Source organism: Sceloporus undulatus, chromosome 1 (genome assembly GCF_019175285.1).
Source record: "Sceloporus undulatus isolate JIND9_A2432 ecotype Alabama chromosome 1, SceUnd_v1.1, whole genome shotgun sequence".
NCBI classification, from domain to species: domain Eukaryota; kingdom Metazoa; phylum Chordata; class Lepidosauria; order Squamata; family Phrynosomatidae; genus Sceloporus; species Sceloporus undulatus.
In genome coordinates, this window is record NC_056522.1 from 324267925 (window position 1) to 324289133 (window position 21209).

Here is a 21209-nt window from a genome sequence, read left to right on the forward strand (position 1 = left end):
AATGCTGAAGTGAACATGAAAACCTGCAATCAAAGGAAGAATGCATTTTATTTTAAAGTCATGAAGCAAATTTAGAGAAAAATGATCATTTATTCAAAAAGAAAATTACTGCCAGCATTCATATTTATATGCTCTGTTTTGCTATTTCTGGAAACCCTTGTGTTCTAATGCAGGTTTTATCTGTCACCGCTCCACTTTTCTCTAGCATTGATTTTGACAGGTGCCTTCTAGATATCCCATAAGGAGAAAACTGTAGGGACATTTTGCTGTAGGAAATACCATTTGCATAATTATACCTTCTTTCTGTGTTGCTGCAATACTGAGTTTCTGTATGCTTTTTATAGGGACATGGAACAACATTTATTCCATGACTGAATATATGAATAAAAATAGGAGAATATCAAACAGTTTGTACAGATTTTTTTTAAAAAACCCAGCTACAAGGATAATAATAGGCTAGTATATAAGAGAGAAAAAGTAACTTTTTAGGCTCTGCAGAAAGAAATGAAAAGTAGTTTACTTTTTTCTGGTTCTCATGTCAATTGACTTTTTACCAACGTTTTCACCAATGTTCACATGACTATATATTTACTTACAAAATATTTTATTCCAGGAAAGTTTACTAACTACATCTGTCTTTGGAACAAACTGACACTTGTGCAGAAAATAGCATTTGCCCATTTCTCAGAGGTACCTAGAGATAAACATTCTGATGTTTAGCTAAATACAGGCTCCGCTGCAATCGTGGGAGCTCCTATGCATACAGAGAGGATTTGGACACCCTTAACACTTTCCCATTTACTGTAATGTCAGGATATCTCTGTGCAAATATCTCCTTCATATCATTTTGGGAGCTGTTTTCAGTACTGAGGTGAAGAGATAAACCAGAACTTGAAACTTGGGTTGGTTATTCTCCTGTATTATAAAACCTTTCCCATATTATGAGGCATATCTAATACAATATTCAGCTTGCATACATGCAGATGAAAATAATGTTTCCAGTCCTCATGGATTAGGATAAAATCTTATGAACAAAGATAAATCAGGCAATTAGGCAGTTTCTTTCATTCTAGTGGAGATTAAAGGAGGGGTGAGGGAGGGTTCCATTAGTGAAGACACAAAACCTGTTCACTTCCATCTCTGCCTTCCTCCCCTTACCTCTAGGATTATATTCAATGCTGAAAAAGCATAAATAAATGTGAGCCTTTGCACCATTCCACATAACACAGAGAAACAGTTTTAAGTAGTCTATTTTATTGAAATAATCAGGATGCAAGGCCTCTAAGGTCCTGAAAGTCCAGCATGGGGGCAGAGTCAGGCCATAGCGTCCTCATGACGCACGCTTGACTTGACTCCCCAGGGCACCCTGATGGTGCACACTGCTCCACATGGTGTGCAACATCATGGCGCATCGCCAGCGCTGCATCCATACGACACAGCACTGAAGGAGCACCATATAGCCACAGCAATGTGGCTATGGCACCCTTTCGAGGGCACAAAAAGGAGCTGCTTTTTCAAAGCCAGATTGGCATGAGGCATGAGGTTGCCACGGCCCAGATCTGGCTAGGAAAGGAGCAGCTGGAGGATGCCCCTAGGGGGCTGTGTATACAGCCCAATCTAGACTTTGTTACTTCTGTATCTTGCAATCCTTTGCTAAAGAACCTCATATGAGAGTACTGTAATTGAATCACATAAGAAGAGCAAGTATGTAAGCCTTTTGTATCTGATGATTATCCTCAATCAAAAATCCCAGCTATATGGAAAAGACCCAAACAACGAACCACTCTCTCATTATTGGATTGTTCACACATGCATCATTTCTTAAGGGTAGTTTGGGAACAACAGATACCACCCAAACTGCTGGTTACATATGTTCCTTTAGAAGCTGTCATTGTTTGATGCATATATCTAAATGCTATATATTTAAATAGTAATCAGATTTGGGGAACCATTTTTAAATTAAAGGGGGAGAGCCAGAATAATATAACTCCCAATCTCTTCTGATTTGAGTGCAAAGCAGTGAACAAAAGATTTTATTCACCTGTTCTGAACCAGTGATTCCTAACAGAACGTAATGTTACTCTGCAAATGACCTACAATGAAAGCATCTTGACTCTTGAACACCTTGTATTGACAAAAGCTAGCTGTACATTCAAGGATGTTCCTCATCTCTCAGGACCCATTTCCATTCTGGCAGTACAATAACTGATCTTAAAAGAAGCAAGAATGGTTTTTATTTCATTGTTTATTTTAACCCTGACAAATTTCTCACCCTGAAATTTCTTGTGAAATGTGTGAACTTTAGGAAAGTAAAGTAAAAGGCTCCCAAAAAATTAAAAAAAAAAAGAATGTTTGAAGGTATTATTAATCCCATTCTTGACAGCTTCACTTTGGAAAAGGTTTTAGATCCAAGCAAGACGAAGAAAAAGAGTTTAAATTTGTGTGCTTGGCATCCTATTATGTCAAAAAGGAAACCATTTTACTTACCCCTTCACTGCAATTATCTCCTGTGTTGGCGAGCATTTCCTGGAGTGCCCTGACAGACAGTGACTGCTCCAACACAAAGTTACAGATGCAAAGGTCAGGAGGGACATACTGTGAAAATAAAGCAAACAACAAATATCATTGATCCTTCTGGTGTATGGGGCTATCATCCTAGTACTTTTGGGCTACAATTTGTTTGCTAGTTTGTAAGGCAGTGATGAGCAAACTGTGTTGGAATTTCCCAGAAGACATCTTCAGTTCCCAGCCCCTTCCCCATTTTTTTCAAAATGGAGGGCATTTAGGGCCATATATTGCACTCAAATGAGCCAAAACTGCCCCCCAAAATGCATCATTTCCCTTCCCCTAGCCCTGCAAAGACCTACAAACCTCTCCAAAATCCCCCTCCCCCAAAGAGAGAAAAATGCTCAAAAATTGTCCAAAATGGCATCTGCAAGTGACATCATGTCATTTTGGATGCACCAAAACTCACTGGTGAAACCTGCTAGTTGGGCACTGGGATGAGAAAATGGCAGCTGTCCGCTATATAGTTGTCTACCTCTACTTTAAGGCCTTTCAAAGCCCTTATATAGTTTTTACTGAAGCAAACATGCTGTGTTAACTCTGTGAAAAGATGAGTCTCTCTTCATAATGAGTGCCATAATATGGTGTTAAACTTAATATTACGTAAGAGAAAACATTTCACAAAAGAGTATTTTAACACCTTCAATAGGATTAAAATGCCATGAAGAGATTTGATCTACATGGTAAATATAGTGGGAACTTCGGTATCGCATCCTCGAATTTCCCTGGATCTCCTTGGTACAAAAACATGAGTATGAATGACTCCCTAGTCTGTCACTTCTCATTATTATTACACTACTGAGCAACAAAGATCTGCGTTAAATATTTATTGCATGAACCGCCATCTTTCTTTGTTGAATTAATAGCATTATCTTCAACATCAACACAAAACTAGCAAAAAGCCCTTTTTTCTCCATACATTTAGTAGTCACCAGATACAGTATTCTATTTCTAATAGTTACTCTCTGCAAATCATGTTCTTAAAACTGATTTTTGATAGCAGGACATAAGAATAAAAAATACATGTCAATTAATGTTTCCTAATCATCAATGTCAGTCAGGCAAAGACAAGACATTCCTGTTTTCATAGCAGTAGCAAAGGGAATTACTAGGCTAATAAGGTTGTTAAGAAAGAAAGATAAACTCCCTGTAGCTTATTTGATTCCACGGTCTTCCACTCTATTTTCATGATTCTTTGGTTATGTCTACATAGACGTAGTTCTTTACAGCCTGAATTCAAAGGGCGTTCACTGCTACCAACATTGTTTCTTTCCCTGCCTTTGCTCAAAACCCAAGAAATTTTGAATTGTTTCTTTTTCTCCTGAATAAGAGTTAGCCCACAAAGTCAAAATTAATTTTTAAAAAAATCCACATTTTTGATTAGAAGAGAAAGACCAGAGTGTACCAAAGATATGCATTCACATTTCACATCAACAAGAACTAGAGAAATCCAAAGGCCGTCAGTGTACAGGAGAAATGTCAAGATCAAATGCTTTGGAATCATACCAAGGTCAGGACAGGTGTGAAACATCAGTCAGTCAGGTTGACATCTGGGAAGGGATTCTGTTCCCATAATACCATAACAGGTGGGAAAAGACAAAAGTTTGAGGAGGCTTCACAAGCATTACTGAGAGCTTCAAAGCATTTCTCTGGACATTTTTACTGATTTAAGTTTTTTGTCCCCTATTCTTACCATCGTAGTGAATGTAATATTTATAATTACTTTTTATTACTGTGTAAACAAGTGCAGTCTCAAAACTGTATGCATCTAAATCTGCAAATCTCTATAGCACCAGCTTTCTCACTATATATTAATGGTAACCACACATCATCCTCCAAACCATTTCTCATATAGAGACCGTGCAAACAGCCCCTAAGGGGCGGCCTGCAGCCGCCCCTTTTACAGCCAGATCAGGGCTGTGGTAACTGCACGTCATGGTCCTGATCTGGCCTTTCCAGGCTGCAAAAAGGAGCTGCAAAAAAGCAACTCCTTTTTGCGTCCTGAAAAAGGCATGATAGCTGTGGTGCTGCAACCTTACAGCACTCCTTAAGCACTGTGTCAGGTGGATGCAGTGCCAGAAGGGCACCGTGACACCACATGCCGCGCACTGTGTAGTGCATCATGCTGCCTTGGGTCATGCATCTTATGGACTATGCGCCCCAACTCCATCCCCAACCCAGCCTTTAAGGGCAGTCTGCACAGGGCCTTAATTATTAGTGTCTCCCTTTTTCATTTACTTATACAATGGTCTCTCTCCTTACACGAGGATCCATTCCAGACCACCCCACGTAAGGGAAGATCCACGTATGCTCACGCCCCATAGGAAACAATGGGGCGTGTGCATGTGGCAATGGTATGGTGCATGTGGGCAAGCACACACGCCATTGTTTTTATTGTCACATGGCTTCCCGTAAGCAAGAAGCCACATATAGTGTGTCCGTGTATGGTGCAGGCGCACTGTGTAATGCCTTCATTCCCATCCCTTGGTTTTACTCTTCAGTTTTATTTTCTAGTTTCTAATTCTTTTCCTGTCCTCAGCTTTTATACAGGAAAACTCTAAGCATCATTAATGACCATTTTCCTCTTTATTTATTTATTTCGAGTATTTATATCCCCTCTTTCAGCCACAAAGGCTCTCAGAGAGGCTTACAATTTTTTTTAATTAGACAGTTCCCTGCCCTCAGGCTTATAATCTAAAAAGACGTGACACAAAATGATAAGGGAATGGTGGGGGGAAAGGGATCAATTTCATTGGTTCATCTCTGGCAAGGAGTGCCTTTTTGCTGCTCCTTTTTGTGCCTCCTCTTCCAGGCTGGGGCAGGCTCAGCATGGCTTCTGGTCATGTTCAGGATGTGTGTTGTGTAAAAACCATGCCCCCTATGCAGCCTGAAGCCAGCACTTTTGGTCCAGTGCCTTCGGGCCTTTCTCACTTAATATTCAAATCTGTGTTTTTATTCCAAGTTACAAAAAACAAATTATACATTGATGCCATATATATTTTCATATGTATTGTCATGTCAACATTTTTCTGGCTTCTGTCAGATTCTTCCAGTGCAAATGTAGACCTCAGAGGTTTTTCTTATGGGGAATTTGCTCAACATGGCCCAATTATAAATTAAATTCAGAAAAGGTCAAAACGGCATTGAAAAAATCCCCCAATTCTGGAAATGTACAGGATGACAACAAAACTATGCTTAAGATTCAGGCTTTTCCCCCAAGGTGACCAGATGTCATCCTTTTCCAAGACATGTCCTACATTTCAACCTTCTCTCCAGGAAGAATTCCAAAATGTCCTCATTTTTTAGCATGACCAAGCAGAATGAATTTCCATTTATACTAGTGTTTTTAGCTTTTATTTTGTAATGTCCTACATTTTTTCTTGAATTTCCTATATTTTGTGGTGCCTTGTCCTCCTTTGTGGTTATGACATCCGGTCACCCTGTCATACCCTGCTTTCCTAATGATAAAATTTATTCCCCCTCTCTTTCCATACATCAGGTCTCTTTTCAGCTCCTCTCTCTTTAGCACAATTTTTCTTTCAAAGCCAATAAATAAATAAATAAATTAAAATGCTATCAGTGGCAAATTCTTAGCAAAAGAAGTTATGTAAGTTCCTCCTTCTTTATTGATTAGGCTTGTTCACAATGTGTTCTGCTTCATCACCAGCTCTCCCAGTCCAATCTGCCCCCTGCCAAGTCTTTCTATTGTGTTTCCAATATAAAGTAATGGCTGTTCACCAAGCTAGAAATACTATTTCTCAGTCATAGGGAGATGGGGGGGCAGGGAGACGGTTTTAAACCATTTAGGATGCAATAAGGACAGAAATGTTTATCCAGCCATGCATTTAAAATAATCATTAACTTTGTTTTGTAAAGCTTTTTGGCACAACAGAATAGCGCTAATCAAACAAGAATCTGTTTCATTTAGGCACTTCAGTAAGCAAGGCTAATAAGATGGTATTGTATTTCCAATTTCTATGTATGGTTGTGAAAGCTGGCCAGTGAAGAAAGCTGAAAGGAAGAAAATCAATACTGGAGACGAATTCTACAGATACTGAGGATTGCTAAAAAGACAGAGCAAATCATGCTTGAACCCTTCTGAGAAATCAAGATGACTAAACTGCCATACTTCGGTCGTAACATGAGAAGACTTAATTCTTTAGAAAAGAAAATAATGCTTGGTAAGATAGAAGACAATAGGAAAAAGGAAAACCACATTACAGGTGGATATACTCAGTCAAGAAAGCCATGGCCCTGAATCTCCAAGATCCGAGCAGGACTGTTGTGATAGGGTCACTTGAAGGTCTTTCATTCATAGGGTCACCATTAGGCATAGTCAACTTGATGGCAGTAACAACAACAACAAATGTGATAGTAAGTGTACAATGTTAATTAGCCACTCAGGATTGCAGAGTACAACTCTTACATGCTATTGTGAAATCATTTCTAAGTAATTTTGCCCTTTTTAAATTTATCTCCAGTATAGGGAATAAATATAAAAGTACTAGCTATGGGGCTGTACAAACAGCCCTTAAGGGGCGGCATGGAGCCGCCCCTTTACTGGCAGGATCGGGGCCACAGCCACAGCACACCATGGCCCTGATCTAGCTCTGGAAGGCGAAAAAAGGAGCTGCAAAATGCAGCTTCTTTTTGCACCCTCTAAAAGGTGCCACAGCCATGGCGGCACTGCTTTATGATGGCCTTTTGGTGCTGCATCATCCAGATGCAGCACCAGGGTTGTGCCATGATGCCATGAGGGAGCGGAGTCATGGCATCAAGCGTGCGGACACTCCGCCATAACTCCGACTACAGGCCAGCACTTTGTGCCCATCTGTACAGGGCTTATGTCAACCTCTAAGACTGAGAGCATTTGACTTGCCCAACGTCACCTAGTGGGTTTCCATGGCTGAGTGGGGACATGAATCCTATTCCCCCAAAGTCCTATTTCTAATTAATTAAATAATGTCTAATTAACAATTTGTAAGCTGCTTTGATAGCCTTTTGGCTAAAAAGTGAGGTACAAATAAATAAAAAATATTATATTATTATTAAACCCCAAACCACTACACCACATTGTCTGTCATCTCTAAGGTTACCAGAAAGTAAAGCAAAATCTGAAGTTACTTCATACAGTTACTACTTTACTGCAACTTCAACCCAATCAGCTTTTTCATCAGGAAGGTTTCTCAAATTCCTGTAATAATTATGCTTAGCAATAAATACATAAGCCTCTACAAATGGGTAGGTGAAACAGAAGCATACAACAAACACACTCTATTAGTTTAAGGATTCAATCCTTTCAGGAGAACAAACTTCTTTTGCCATAATATTTCCAGTTTCTGTGTACGGTTATGAAGGCTAGACAGTGAAGAAAGCAGGCAGGAAGCAAGTCAACTCATCTGAAATGTGGTGCCTGCAGAGTATTCTGTGGATACAGGATGATCTGAAAAAAAATGATCTGAAGGCCTACTCTCTGCTACATTATAGGTTCTTATAATAGAATCATAGAAGCATAAAGCTGGAAGAGACCTCAAGGGCCATCCAGTCCAACTCCCTGACATGCAGGAATACACAATCAAAACACCCCTGACAGACGGTCAATACAGCTTATGTTTAAAAATTTCCAAAGAAGAAGACTCTACCACACTCCAAGGCAGTTCATTCCACTGTCAAACAGCTGTCGCTGTCAAGACGTTCTTCCCAATGTTGAGGTGGAATCTATTTTCTTATAATTTGTTGTCTGGTTACCAAGAATAATAAAAAACTGAGGACCTCCATACAAAATGCAACTAAAGGCAGGGCAAGGCTATTATTACTGTTACTGTTACTATTATTTTAAAAAGCAGTCCCCATGAATTCTCCAGCCCTTCCTTTCATGCACATGAGGGGAAGGAAGGCCTAAAGTGGGAACTCAAACTTCCCTACCACTAAAGTTCCCATTTTCAATCCACTCATAATCTCTTTAACCTGAGAATGTCAGTCCCTTTATTCCTCTGGCCACCACATCCATTATGTTACTCGTCTTCTTAATAAATGCAAACAACCCTCCCACTTAAAGTGCCAATTTTACACTGCCACTGCAAAATGTTTTGTTCAGACAAGATAGGGGAAAAAGTGAGAAACAAAAGCTATTCTTTTTCTCCTTTTACTACCTCAGACCAGTCCACTTGTTTTTCTACCACGTTGATTCTTGCATTTTAAATACATTCAGCTGTCTGGTTCAATAAATGTTTTTGAACTGGAAGCAGACAGAAGAGAGTCTTCTAACTCACTAAACTGTTTCAAAGTCCCCTCAAAGGGAAATTGTAGGAGGGCAAGTTGGTTTTTTAAAGTGCATTGTTTTTTTTGTTTTGTTCTTTACTACAGTAAACAACAGTATTGTAAAATACCTTTGGGGTCAACTCAAGAGAAATAAAAGGTGAAAATTAGCTTGCTTTTCTCTGCTTTAGAAATTTCTGTATTCCTGACCATTTTTTCCAGCGTATACAACAGCAACAAACAGATTATTTAGTGGTCTAGTAAGTAAATGATTCCCATCCTAGCAAAGTAGTCTTGCCCAAGCTCTCTTAATCAACAGGCAGCCCAAAAGGAAAGGATTTACTGAAACGGAAGAAAAAAGGCAGAGTACAAACAAGCAGCTCCGTGGTTTTTATTCCTGTTCTGTGAGTGGCAGCAAGGCCTGGGCATGAATCTAAGTAGTCAAGTTAAGGTTGCAGTTGTATACTCACTGACCGGAAAGCAAGCCTATTGAACTAACAGTGGCTTACATCTCAGTAGACACATATAGGTATATGATTTCCCTATGTAGCCAACCAGTCTAGAGAAGATTCAGCCACTGCATACAATGCCAAATGCAAAAGCAAAGTTGAAAAGTGCAACAGAATGTATTAATATGTCCTTTTTTCAAGTATTATTGAACTACTACTGTTTCTACTACCTCGGGGGGGGGGGGGGGAAGAGGACATTTTGAAATGGAATGATATGACTCAAAGCAAGAATATCTGATAAAATTGAGGACAAACCATTCCCTTTAAGTCATTTGAAGTGTTGGACAACAGCTCTGGAGAACAATGTTGGAATTCCCACTCAGCAATGGAAACCTATTGGATGACCTTGGTCAAGTCATACTCTCTCAAGTCTTAGAGACAAGCAAGGGCAAAGCCTCTCTGAACAAACACTGATGCCCAACTTCTTTCTGTCCCACCCCCCCACCACATATAGGCATGTTTTGGCTCTGAGCTTCCTAGACTAAAACAAAATGTAGTAAAACACCACTTCTATAAATTAACATGAATATTGGCAGCATAGCGGAATAATTTTGAAAACCACGCTCTGACTTTCCAAAGTAACGGGTTTAAAAATAGTGTAGAATGTGGATTAGGTGCTTTGCTTTCTTGATGTTTAATACACCATGCTTTTCTTTCCACTGTTAGAAGTTAATTGCATGACAAAAATGGGAAGATTTGCTCATACCCGTACACACACATTCTGCCACTCCCAATGCATGCCCTCCAGCATTGCACAGATGAAAACTGCAATATGTATGTCCAAGGAACATACAAGTATGGTCAAGATGGCATAAATTGTTGATGAAGAAGAACACACAAGCTAAGAGAGACTGCAGCAGTTTGCTTTTGCCTGAATCTGATGGGAAGGGCAAGATTCTACCTGCATCCTCCCTCCCCCACCTGAATTAATCTGAACTTAAGTTGCAGCAACTGAAGTAAGAGGAAGCCAAAGGAGGAAAGTGGGAAGAGAAGAGAGAAACTGGGACATTTTAAAAGCAGCTGAAAAAATTGGGATGACATAAGATTAATTGGTATTGTCCTTGCCAAAACAAAACAGTTGGAGGGCATGCAGTTTGCCAACACACACCCACAAAGTATTTCCGTTTCCATCTCACTTCATCCTGATTTCTTCACAGTGGCCTGATGCCCATTTAATATCTCGTGGTTCTATTATGTTTGCGTGGTATTTTTGCTTAGGCTTGTGCCTGCAGTTTGTTGCAATTTTTGGCAGGCTTCCTGTGCAGAACTCAGGTACTTATTGATAGCCTGCTCTGCAAGCAAGCAATAAATCACATGAGATAACAAACATCAGCTTCCAATTTGTCTCCATAACTTGGGACAATGCCCATTCCCACCATTCTTCATCCAAGTGCAAGAATAATAAGTCCTGACCAGAGGAAAAGCTACAGTGGCCTGTCCCTATGTAAAATGAGAAGCTGGTAAGCCTGGTTACAGCCAGCCAACCACAGCTCCTGAAACGCTGTGGTGGGAAGCCTATCTAGGGAATTAATATAGAAATACCAGAGTCTTACCTGAAAAAAAGTTAGATACGGTCAATTAGTAATAGAGATAGGTACTGGAGTTGATAGGAATTGATTAAATATTGAAAAGAATTAGATATGGTCATTTAGGAGGAGGATCTGAAGTATATTTGAGGTTCATTGGTGTGAACGAGGAGAGTTCAGGAAGCTCAAGTTTAACTTGCTTATTATAGAGTATAATAATTTTTTACTGATTTTATTTTCTACAATTTTGTCTGAATGTTTTAATTTAAGAGGCTCGACAGATGGGCAGCTCCGCGCTGACCATCTTTGCCCTGAGTTGGTGCTGCAGCAGCTGCATGCTGCAGCACCGATGCGCTGCCAAAAAGAAGCTGCCTAGAGCGGCTTCTTTTTTGCAGCACTGCAAACAGGAAAGGACACCGCCATGATGCTATTTAGTGCCTGCGATGTTTGGATGTTGCATGGCGATTGTGTCATCATGGCGCTTCCCCATGTGGACAGGAAGCTGCCATGATGGCACCATCACTGCGCGCTAGGGTTCAGGAGCGTGCGGTTGCTGCATGCTCCCGCGCTCTAGTTTCGGCCCAGTTATGGTGCTTCCCACAGGTCTGTACTGGGCCTAAGACATGATAAAGAAGATGAAGGGGCTCTTCAGACCAGCCATTAAAGCCAGACTGGGGGTGGTGTCAGGACATCATGTCCACATTATGCATGCACCGACTTCGCCCCCAGGGCACCATGATGCTGCACTCCGCTCCACATGGTGCATGGCATCATGGTGCTCCTTCAGAACTGCATCCAGATGACACAGCACCAAAGGAGCACCGTATAGCTGCAGAACCATGGCTATCATGCCCTGGAAAGGCCAGATTGGGGCCACAGCATGTGGTTGCCACAGCCCCAATCTGGGTAGGAAAGGGGCGGTGTCACACTGTCTCTTAGGGCCTGTGTGTACAGCCCCTCAGCCACTCATTACTGCACTGAATTCACTGATCAGCATACCTACCTGTTTGGTACTTGAGGCCTAATCTTGAGAGTAAAAGGGCAAGGTTAGTGATAGGAACTCAAGGTTTGAGGCCATCCTGGATAAGAAATCTGTCATAGCCAAGCATACTGTTTTTGCTCTGATGTTACAACCATACTGCTCAATGGCAAAAAAAAAAAAACAACAACAACAACAACAACAACAAAAAAAACACACATAAAGTGAAAACTTTAGGAGGGTACATCAACAATTTAAGATATGCAGATTACACCATACTACTGGGAGAAAATACTTGGAACAATTATTGAAGAAAGTCAAGGAAGAAAGTTTAAAGGCAGGTTTACAGTTGAGCACTACGAAAACAAAAATAATTACCATACATTATTTATATAGCTTTAAAGTAGATGAAGAAATTGAAATAGTTCAATATTTTCCATACTTTTGCTGAATCATTAATCAGAATGGAGACTACAGTCAAAGAATCAGATGAAGACTGGGAGTTGGAAGAGCAGCTATAAAGGAAGTAAGCTAGATCATGAAGCGTGAAGATATATAATTGAATATTAAAATTAGGATTGCCCATGTCATCATGGTGAAGACAGTGAAGAAAGCTGATAGGAATAAAATCAACTCATTTGAAATGTGGTGCTAAAGAAGAGTTCTACAGATAACATGGACTACTAAAAAGACCAATAAATGGTTCCTAGAGCAAATCAAGTCTGATCTCTCCCTAAAAGCCAAGATAACTAAATGAGACTGTTATACTTTGACACGGAGAAATGTAAGATAGGGCGGAAAAATGAAATGCATAGATATATGATAGATGACACCTGGAGGAACTTCCTGACAATAAGGGCTGTTCAACAGTGGAACAAACTCCCTTGGAGTGTGGTGGAGTCTCCTTCCTTAGAGGTCTTCAAACAGAGGCTCAATGGCCATCTGTCGGGGATGCTTTGATTTAGGCTCTTGTGGTGTCTTCCAACTCTATGATTCTATGATTCTATATCATAAGAAGATACAACTCACTAAAGAAGACTATAGTGGTGTGTTTTCCCAGTTATACATACTGGAACACTTAAAATAATGTGTCTGTCTGACAGTTGGCACAGTAAAAAAGAATATGTGTCCTGCTAAGAGACCATGCAAGCAAGATGGCGTGATTCCCCTATCCCTAAGCACTATACAGGTATCTTGTTGACTATTTTAAAACATATGAAATTAGACTTAATTAAAACTAAAGTGCTTAAAACAGGATTGAAGAACAGCTATTCTCCATATTCCCAGAAGGTATGACAAGACTTTAAATTCTAGAACAGAAAAATTATAGGACAGAAAAGTAACTTCCCTTGGACTCAGGTTGTCCCTGTCCTGCGCAAAGCTAGCTACCCCTTTGTTAGGCAAAGGACATTGTATTTTTCAAGAAGTAGCAGTACTGTTACATCTGGAAAAGCTTTTAGGTGTTTTATAGCTAAAAAATGCCAGTTGTAGTCCAAGTGAAAATGTTTCACCATTGTTGGAGGTGGGAAAAAAAATCAAAGTGTTAAGTCCCAGTCCATTATCTCCTTCTTAAAATTTCCCTTGTTGCGGCAAAATTTGGTATCTTCAAATCCAAGCAATATATTCAGGAGTAGCTATGTTGGCAATGCAGCAAAATAAAACAAAATCCACAATAAAGAAGATTTACTGGCATCATCAGGCAACAGATGTTTTTAAAAATCATATAAGAGAAGAAAGGTGATGATGGTAATGTCACAGGCCCACATCTGAGAAAGTAGACTGAAGTCTACAAAAGCTCATGCCATCAGCTATTTTCAATTGGGCAAAAAATGCTAACTTCAGGCCATTCTGGGGTATGGCAGCCCACATCGGGCTGAAGTTGCGCCACAGCCACCTAAGTCAGCCCTACTTGACAGCAAAAAGAGTGAAAAGAAAGCACTCTTTGCTTGCAGTTTATTGCAAACCACCATGGCGGCCAGCCTTGAGTCGGTGGTGTCTGGTTGCTATAGTCCTCCAGTGAATGGGGAACAACCAGTGCTGGAGCAGCCAGAGGATGCTCGAAGCTGCCAGTCTGCTTGACCCCCTCAGTCTTAAGATCCTTAGGCCTATATTTTGTAGCACATGTTGTTTCTGTTTGTAGGTCAGTTGTCCTGGAGGGATCTTACTGCAGGCAAATTTTAAAGAGCTCTCTAGTCCAATTCCAGTTTAAAGACAGAGAACCATAGAAAGATATGGTAAAGGTCTTAAACTGGTCCAGCAGTTGTTAGCATCAGGACAGCACACTAAGTAGGCATCCAAGTTGCTGAGGTCCAAAACACACTGCAGAAATAATTCAGTTTGAGACCACTTCACCTGTCATGGCTTCATCCCACAGAATCCTGGAATTTGTAATTTGTTGTGGCACCAGAGCTCTTGACAGAGAAGGCTAAATCTCTCACACAACTATAGTTTCAGAATTCCCTAGCATTGACCCAGGGCAGTTAAAGCAGTCTCAAACTGGATTGTTTATGCAGTGTGTTTTGGACCTTAGTCACAGTCTTCCCCATTATAGTAGCATTATTGTATTTCTATTGAAATTACAATAATTATTTCTAAATTAACATTACTCATAAATACACATGTAAATCTGTAGCCCTTTAGTGTAGTATTTCATCCTCTTGGTGATGAATAAGTGGCCATTCTGTGTTATTTGTTTAAAAATACTTTTAAAAATTTGTTGTTGTTTTACAAAAGTGAGATTTTTAGTGAGAAATTGCTGTCCCCAGTAGAGTAATGAAAGAAAAACAATGTACATTTATCAACCGGTGAAATGTAGGACACATTCTAATTGCTGTGATATAGTTCACCCATTAATCCTTTTAGATAGGTGACACTACAAAGTAACAGAGAAGAAAACTAAGTGTTACAGTCAAAAGATCAGTAGTTTTGTGGTATACTGAAGTTTTTGAAACAATAAAAATGGTATCTATATCTTTACTTAGATCAGTATAATGAGCATTAAGAACAAAGTGTCAGCTGCATTTTTGCAGGCTCAGAATATGAGGTAATGAACACAATGCAAAGCATCATGGATGCACAGTAATTATTCTTAAAGCCACCAGGGAAATTTCTTTAGGTTGTGAACAAACACTGAAAACAGCATGTTTTGGCAGATTAATAAATTATATGTTGCTGTGTAATAAGCAGAAGAACTATAACTGCACCAGTTTTATTACAGACAAGACCCAGCCAAGTACTTTTAAGTCCTGCTGAGTTTAGTGAGAAAGAGTTAAGTATGTCCCTAACTGTACTGTAGAAATAAACATGGTTTTCAACTGATTCTACTGGGTTTGGTCATTGCCATAAAAATTAGCATGGGCTGAAGGAAAAGAGTAAGATATGATTGAAGTCATTATAATATTATAAAAATTCAATGGCCTGCGTACAGTTTTACTCAGTTTTGATTTCCACACATTATCTTAATCAGGATTTTATTTGCATTTTTTCACTCATTCTTGGAGAAACAAAAAGCTTTTTGCAGCATTTGAAGATATGAGACAAGTATGCATCAGACAGGTGGATGTTATTTTACTTATGTGAACATTTTTCTTCATTTCATTCTTAGACCTTGAACTCTGAGTGTGGCACAGGCACTGAAATGCATTGTTGTTGTCAGTTTTTAATATAAGCCTGCAATGAAACAATTAAAGTCTATAGATTTAAGCCAGAGTGAAGAATAATATTTTTCTCTTCCGATTCATCTCTTAATAACTCCACTGCTGAAAAAGCTTAACTGACTATAAGTTCTTTTCCATGCAGAGTTCAAAGTACTGGTTATGACCTATAAAGTCCTATATGGCTTGGGTACAGATTATCTGAAAGACCAAATGTGAGCCTGCTAGAGTTTTATGATTCTTTGGGGTGACATTTCTCTTGGCCCTACACCCATCACAGGCATGTTTGGTGAGGACACAGAAGACAGCCATCTTGATGGCTGGTTCCAGGCTGTGAAATTTTCTCCCTCATGGTAAACTTTGCACTCCCCCTACTTTCTTTCTGCAGGTATGCAAAGACAGCCTTACACAGCTGATAAGAGACTACAGCAGAAGGGTCTTTTAATGGAGTGTGCTGTACTTTTATATTCAATTTGTAATGTGCTGTCTGTGGGGCTCCTTTTGAAAATTGTTCTGAAACTTCAGTTGACTCAAAGACTCAAGTCATTAACTACAGCTGGCTAAAAGGATCATGTAACTCCCTTGCTGCAACAGTTCCATTGGCTGCCAGTCCATTTTTGGACACAATTCAAAATGCTGGTTTTGACCTATAAAGCCCTATACAGCCCTGTAGGTCCATAGCTGCCACCTCTCTAGCCAGGGACTAGGCCTTTAGAACATTGGTCAAGTGACTGGAGAGGTGCCACTCCCTCTCATGGGATACCATTTAAACACCCCCATAAAAATAAAATATTCCCCCAGCCACGTGACCTTATATAGGTCCTCTCCGACCAATTAGAATGGGCGAGGCAAAGTTTCACCCCTTCCAGCCACTGGATCCAATGGGGGCCAGCCGGAAGCCCTGCCACTTCTAGTGGCTGGACCAATTAGGGCCCACTGCCAGCTCCCAGTGCATGCTGGAACTTGTAGGCTGCTGGAGCCAGAAGTCCCACCCTCCCACATCCCCAGCTAGCCAACTGCAGCCATTCCCAGGCCCCAAGACATTGCCAGACATGATGGCTCCTGGGAAGGTGCCAGGGCCAAGGCTGGGAAGCCACGGCACCACCCCAGCACCACAAATTGGCTGGCCTGTTCAGTCGGGAAGCCTCATTTCTCAAGAATGGTGATTTTGCCACAACACAACCATAACTAACAAACCAGGCCAGTAGTCTAACCACAAGCATTCTGCACCAGCTTAATTTTCAAATTCTGATCAAAGGCAGTCCCACATAGAAAATGTTATAGTAGTAATATCTCACTGTAGGCACATTTTCAGGAAGAGATGCTTTCAAATACTACTCTTAGTTGGGCAAATGTTGTTTTGATCAATGTCAGCATCTAAGCATCCAGGTTCAAAGCTGAATCTAGAAGAACACCCAAATCCACAGTTTGGGTATACTAGTTTCAGACCAGAACATCTTCAAAGACAGCCTCATCCAGCATTTTCCATATTCCAGGTTCTCACTTCAGTGGAGTGTATTTTCATGCAAATTGAAATAGGAAATGCTGCAAATGAACTGTTGGTCTGACATGAGTCAATCTAGCAATTAATTTAAGTGGGTTTGAAAAACAATGAAAATAGTATTTAACAAGCTATAATAATAAACTTGTGTCCATTTGAAAGCCAACATTTACAGGACACGGTCAGAGAACAGTCATAAAGATTTTCTAAGCTAGCAGAAAAGTACACATTAATTATTAAAGTGCATTTCAGTCACACACAAGAATGAATCTGTCTTTCAGGCATAGGTGATTATGCCATGCTCTGTTACTTTCTTTTGAAGTAAATAGCTTTAACTTTTCATGCAGCTAGAGTAACTAATCCTTACCATTTTAATAATGAATTAGAATTTACAACTTTTAATGACTATGTCTGTTACCATAATGTGGATTTTTCCATTGAAACAGGCAGGGGAATGATTGAATAAGATGAGGAAAATGTTCGGTTGCCTAACTTGGAACACAAACTGGGAAATTAGTGTTATTATGTTTATATCTGAATGGGGGGGGGGGGGGTGTTTTGTCCCAGTTAATCCCAACTGACATTACCATAAGTGATGACTTATTGAGTCAATGGCTCTACTATAGTTCAGATTAATTATTATTCACCTTAATAATAGATTTAGTGAGGTGTTTTTTTTAAAGGAGCTGCTTCTGAATGAAGACACTACTCACCCAAAGCCTCTTACTCCTTTGTCAGTCTAAGGATTCTGGGAGCTCTACTGCAGAAAAGGTTTCCTTTTTTCACATTTTGGCTAGAGACTTTTCAAAAGTGTTAGCATACAAGACTCTAGGCCATAGTTTTACCCTTCTATTTTACCACTGAGTGATAAGTGTAAGGTATTACACTTAGACAAGAAAAATGAAATGTACAAATACAGGATGAGTGATATAACACTGGATGTGAAAAAGATCTAGGGGTCCTACTAGACCACAAGCTTAACATAAATCAGTGCTGTAGTGTACAGTGGCCAAAAAAGCTAAGGCTGCATCAACAGGAGTACAGGGTCTGAACCAAGGGAAGTAACAGTAGTACTCTATTTTGCTTTAGTCAGATCTCACCACAGTTTAAGAAGAATATAGACAAGCTGGAATGTGTCCAGAGGAGGGCTCCCAAGATAGTAGAAGGTCTGGAAACCAAACCCTATGAGGAGTGACTTAGGGAGCTGGGTATGTTTAGCTTCGCGAAGATAAGACTAAGAGGTGACATGCTAGCCATCTGAAGGGATGCCATGTAGATGAGCGAGCTTGTTTTCTCTTGCTCATGATACAAGATCAACCAATAAATTCAAATTACATGAAAAGAGATTCCATCTAAACAGTAAAAAGAGGGCTTTTTAAACAACAAGAGCTGCTTGACAATGGAATGGACTGCCTCACAGCATGGTGAATTCTCCTTGTTGGGAGGTCTTTAAAACAGAGGTTCAATGGCCATCTCTTGGGAGTGGTTTCATTGTGCATTCATGCATGACAGAGGGTTCCACTAGATGGTTTTTGTGATCCCTTCCAGTTCTATGATTTTATGATTCTACTTATGATTTCATTCAGATCTAACGCTGAACAAATATGTAGCTGTGGTTGGTGGGAACCCTCTAGGCTGACTCTTTCCTCTTAGCCAACTTTTCTACAGTTCCTAGTTAGTCTCACTGGATAGATCCCTAGAGCTCTTAGGCAAAGAAGTCATATCAGTGAGAAGTTAGTAACCTACAATTCCTAAGCTTCTAATGAGTTCTTTATATTGTATATGCAAAACATCCCTACAGAAATTATGCATTACTTAGTGTCTTATCACATTACAAAAGAAAGATGAGAGGCAGTGAGATAGAAGTGGCTTTCTGTTTACTTCTTCACATGCCACCGTAGTACTTCTGTTCTCCCTCCAGAGGGAGATGGTTGTAATAGTGTGGTTTTGTCAAATGATTTTTTCCAGCAGGTCAAAAGACACATCTTCATGATTGTCTCTGTTGGGAACAGAATGGATGTGCTTTGAGGGCATGTGGAGATATAAACAAAAAACTGTTTCTATCACACTGCCTCTTTGTAATGTAATAATGCTCTAAATCAGTAATCATTCATTACTTCCTCTAGTTGGAGGTCTTTAAACAGAGGCTGGATGGCCATCTGTTGGGGATGCTTTGATTAAACATTCATGCATGGCAGGGAGTTGGACTGGATGACCTTTGTGGTCTTTTCCAACTCTACGATTCTATGATTCTAGTTGATCACTTGTTTTTCCCCACCCTCTTCCACTCTGCTCTCATTGCCACTTTCCTTGGACCTAGTAGGCCTGAAGGTCCAAACAAAGTGACAGCTGGGAATTTAAAGATTGTGGTATCCTCATTCTTTCTGTCTTGCACTTTTGTAGGCCCTATTGGATTTTTATTGATTCACCAATGCATTTTGTTTCTTGTTGAAAATATACCTGTCTTCCCTCATCTTCTCAGTTTCTGATCCACATTCTTAGAAGCCTTCAATTAGGCTGCTGCATTAGTTATTCACTGACTCAGCGTTCACTGAAGCCACGTTTTATGTCAATGACTAAAAGGAGATGGTGTCTCTGGCAGAGATTAGTAAGCCAAATGCCAAAGCAACAGAAAGTCTGTTAGCAAAGTTCAATCAATAACATGCTTGTGAAGTAGATTTATGAAACTGAACTCGATAATTCACAAAAGCAGAAAAATTGAATTCATTTTATTCATCACTGGCTTTCAAATTGAAAGACTGAATTTGTATCTTCTTTCATTCAGGAAGATGACTTAACTGCCACCCCTCACACTTATTTCCTAATCTGTAACATGGGAATAAGAAACAAACACCTAATAGAAATTTCATATAATTCTTACTCTCCATCATATGGTCCCAACTTCAAAATAGTGAAGAAAACTGTACACGCGGGTCTGCAGCCAAATAGTAGTCTAGGGTGTACTTAAGAGTTTCCATATAGTCAAATATATTTTTGATTCTTCACATGTGAATTGCAGTCTCTTTCATTCCAATGGTAGTTTGCTATGCATTCTAATATGTGGCACTACAAATTTAGAATTGCAAGGGAAGAAAAATATTTAACTTGAAAATATGCCAAGTCAGCAACACTTAGTGAACTGAAAAAGATGGTTTGCATTTTATGTAAAATGTATTCTGAGACATATTATGTATCAGAAATCGCAATTAAAAATTTGAATAACCATTTGTAGTTTAATAACTATTGACTGTCTGAACAACAACAACAAAATGTTTGTACTGTAGACGTTATGCTTACTTTAGCTTCTGAAGTCGGCTCCAAAAAGCACAAGCGATTCCCAAGCCCCTCCGCTGCCAGGCAGAACTTTCGTTGTTCTTTGTGAATGTTGGCGACACACTGAAGCACTACTTCATCATCCTGTCAAGAGACATGAGAACTATATAAGAAAATATAATGCATCTGTAAGGCTCAGTGATAGATTGGCTACATTTCTACAAGTCCCCAAACAGCATGTTTATTTAAAAATGGTAACGTGCATACATTTTTCATGTAAAGAATTAGAAGATATAAACTTTCAGATTTTGTTGGATTTCTACAATCAAGAACAAGATATGGATCAGTTTATTGCATGAGTAAACTGAATTCACATGCACCCTTCCACCCAACACACTTTTCCTCTTTAGTGACAAACCATAATGTGCTGCTGCTTTCCAACTGAAGCTACTGAATAATTTGCCCTTATCTGACCAAAAGGTGTCTTTTCATATGGAGAATAGACACAATTTGCCAGTTTCAATGTAAGGCAAATTCACTGCAGAAAGAAGAAAATCAGAGTATGTGATTAAAAGCTCTGGGGAAGAAGGCTTATGACTCAGCCATATAAGGTACAAAGATATTTTGGGGTTACTTGTGAATCAAATCAAGATTCAACTTATATCATTTTGTGATAGTTGAAAAAGGGACCAGGGTCATGTTCACTACTGATGTATTTTGGCATAAGTAACAAGAACACAATTAAGTTATATATCTAGGATAAAAGAAAACACAATTTTTGTGCTAAGTTGATTCTACAGTTATATAGCAATAATGTTTGTTCAGTAACATCCATTAGATCTCTTGAGTATAGGCCCTTTTGGATTGTTTATATGCTTCTCTACAATCACATTATAAACAGAACAAAAGCATGCTTTCTTTCTTTAAGTTTTTGTGGTAATCTGA

The 21209-nt window shown here is 39.6% G+C and overlaps 1 protein-coding gene across 1 annotated transcript in view; it reads right to left on the bottom strand.

The window, feature by feature from the left end:
* The window catches only part of RYR3 (ryanodine receptor 3), a 423771-nt gene that overhangs the window by 336396 nt on the left and 66166 nt on the right, over positions 1–21209 (bottom strand). Inside the window, 2 exon segments of the mRNA XM_042477733.1 lie at positions 2488–2595; positions 20289–20408. Of these exon segments, the coding sequence (XP_042333667.1) occupies positions 2488–2595; positions 20289–20408 (228 nt within the window).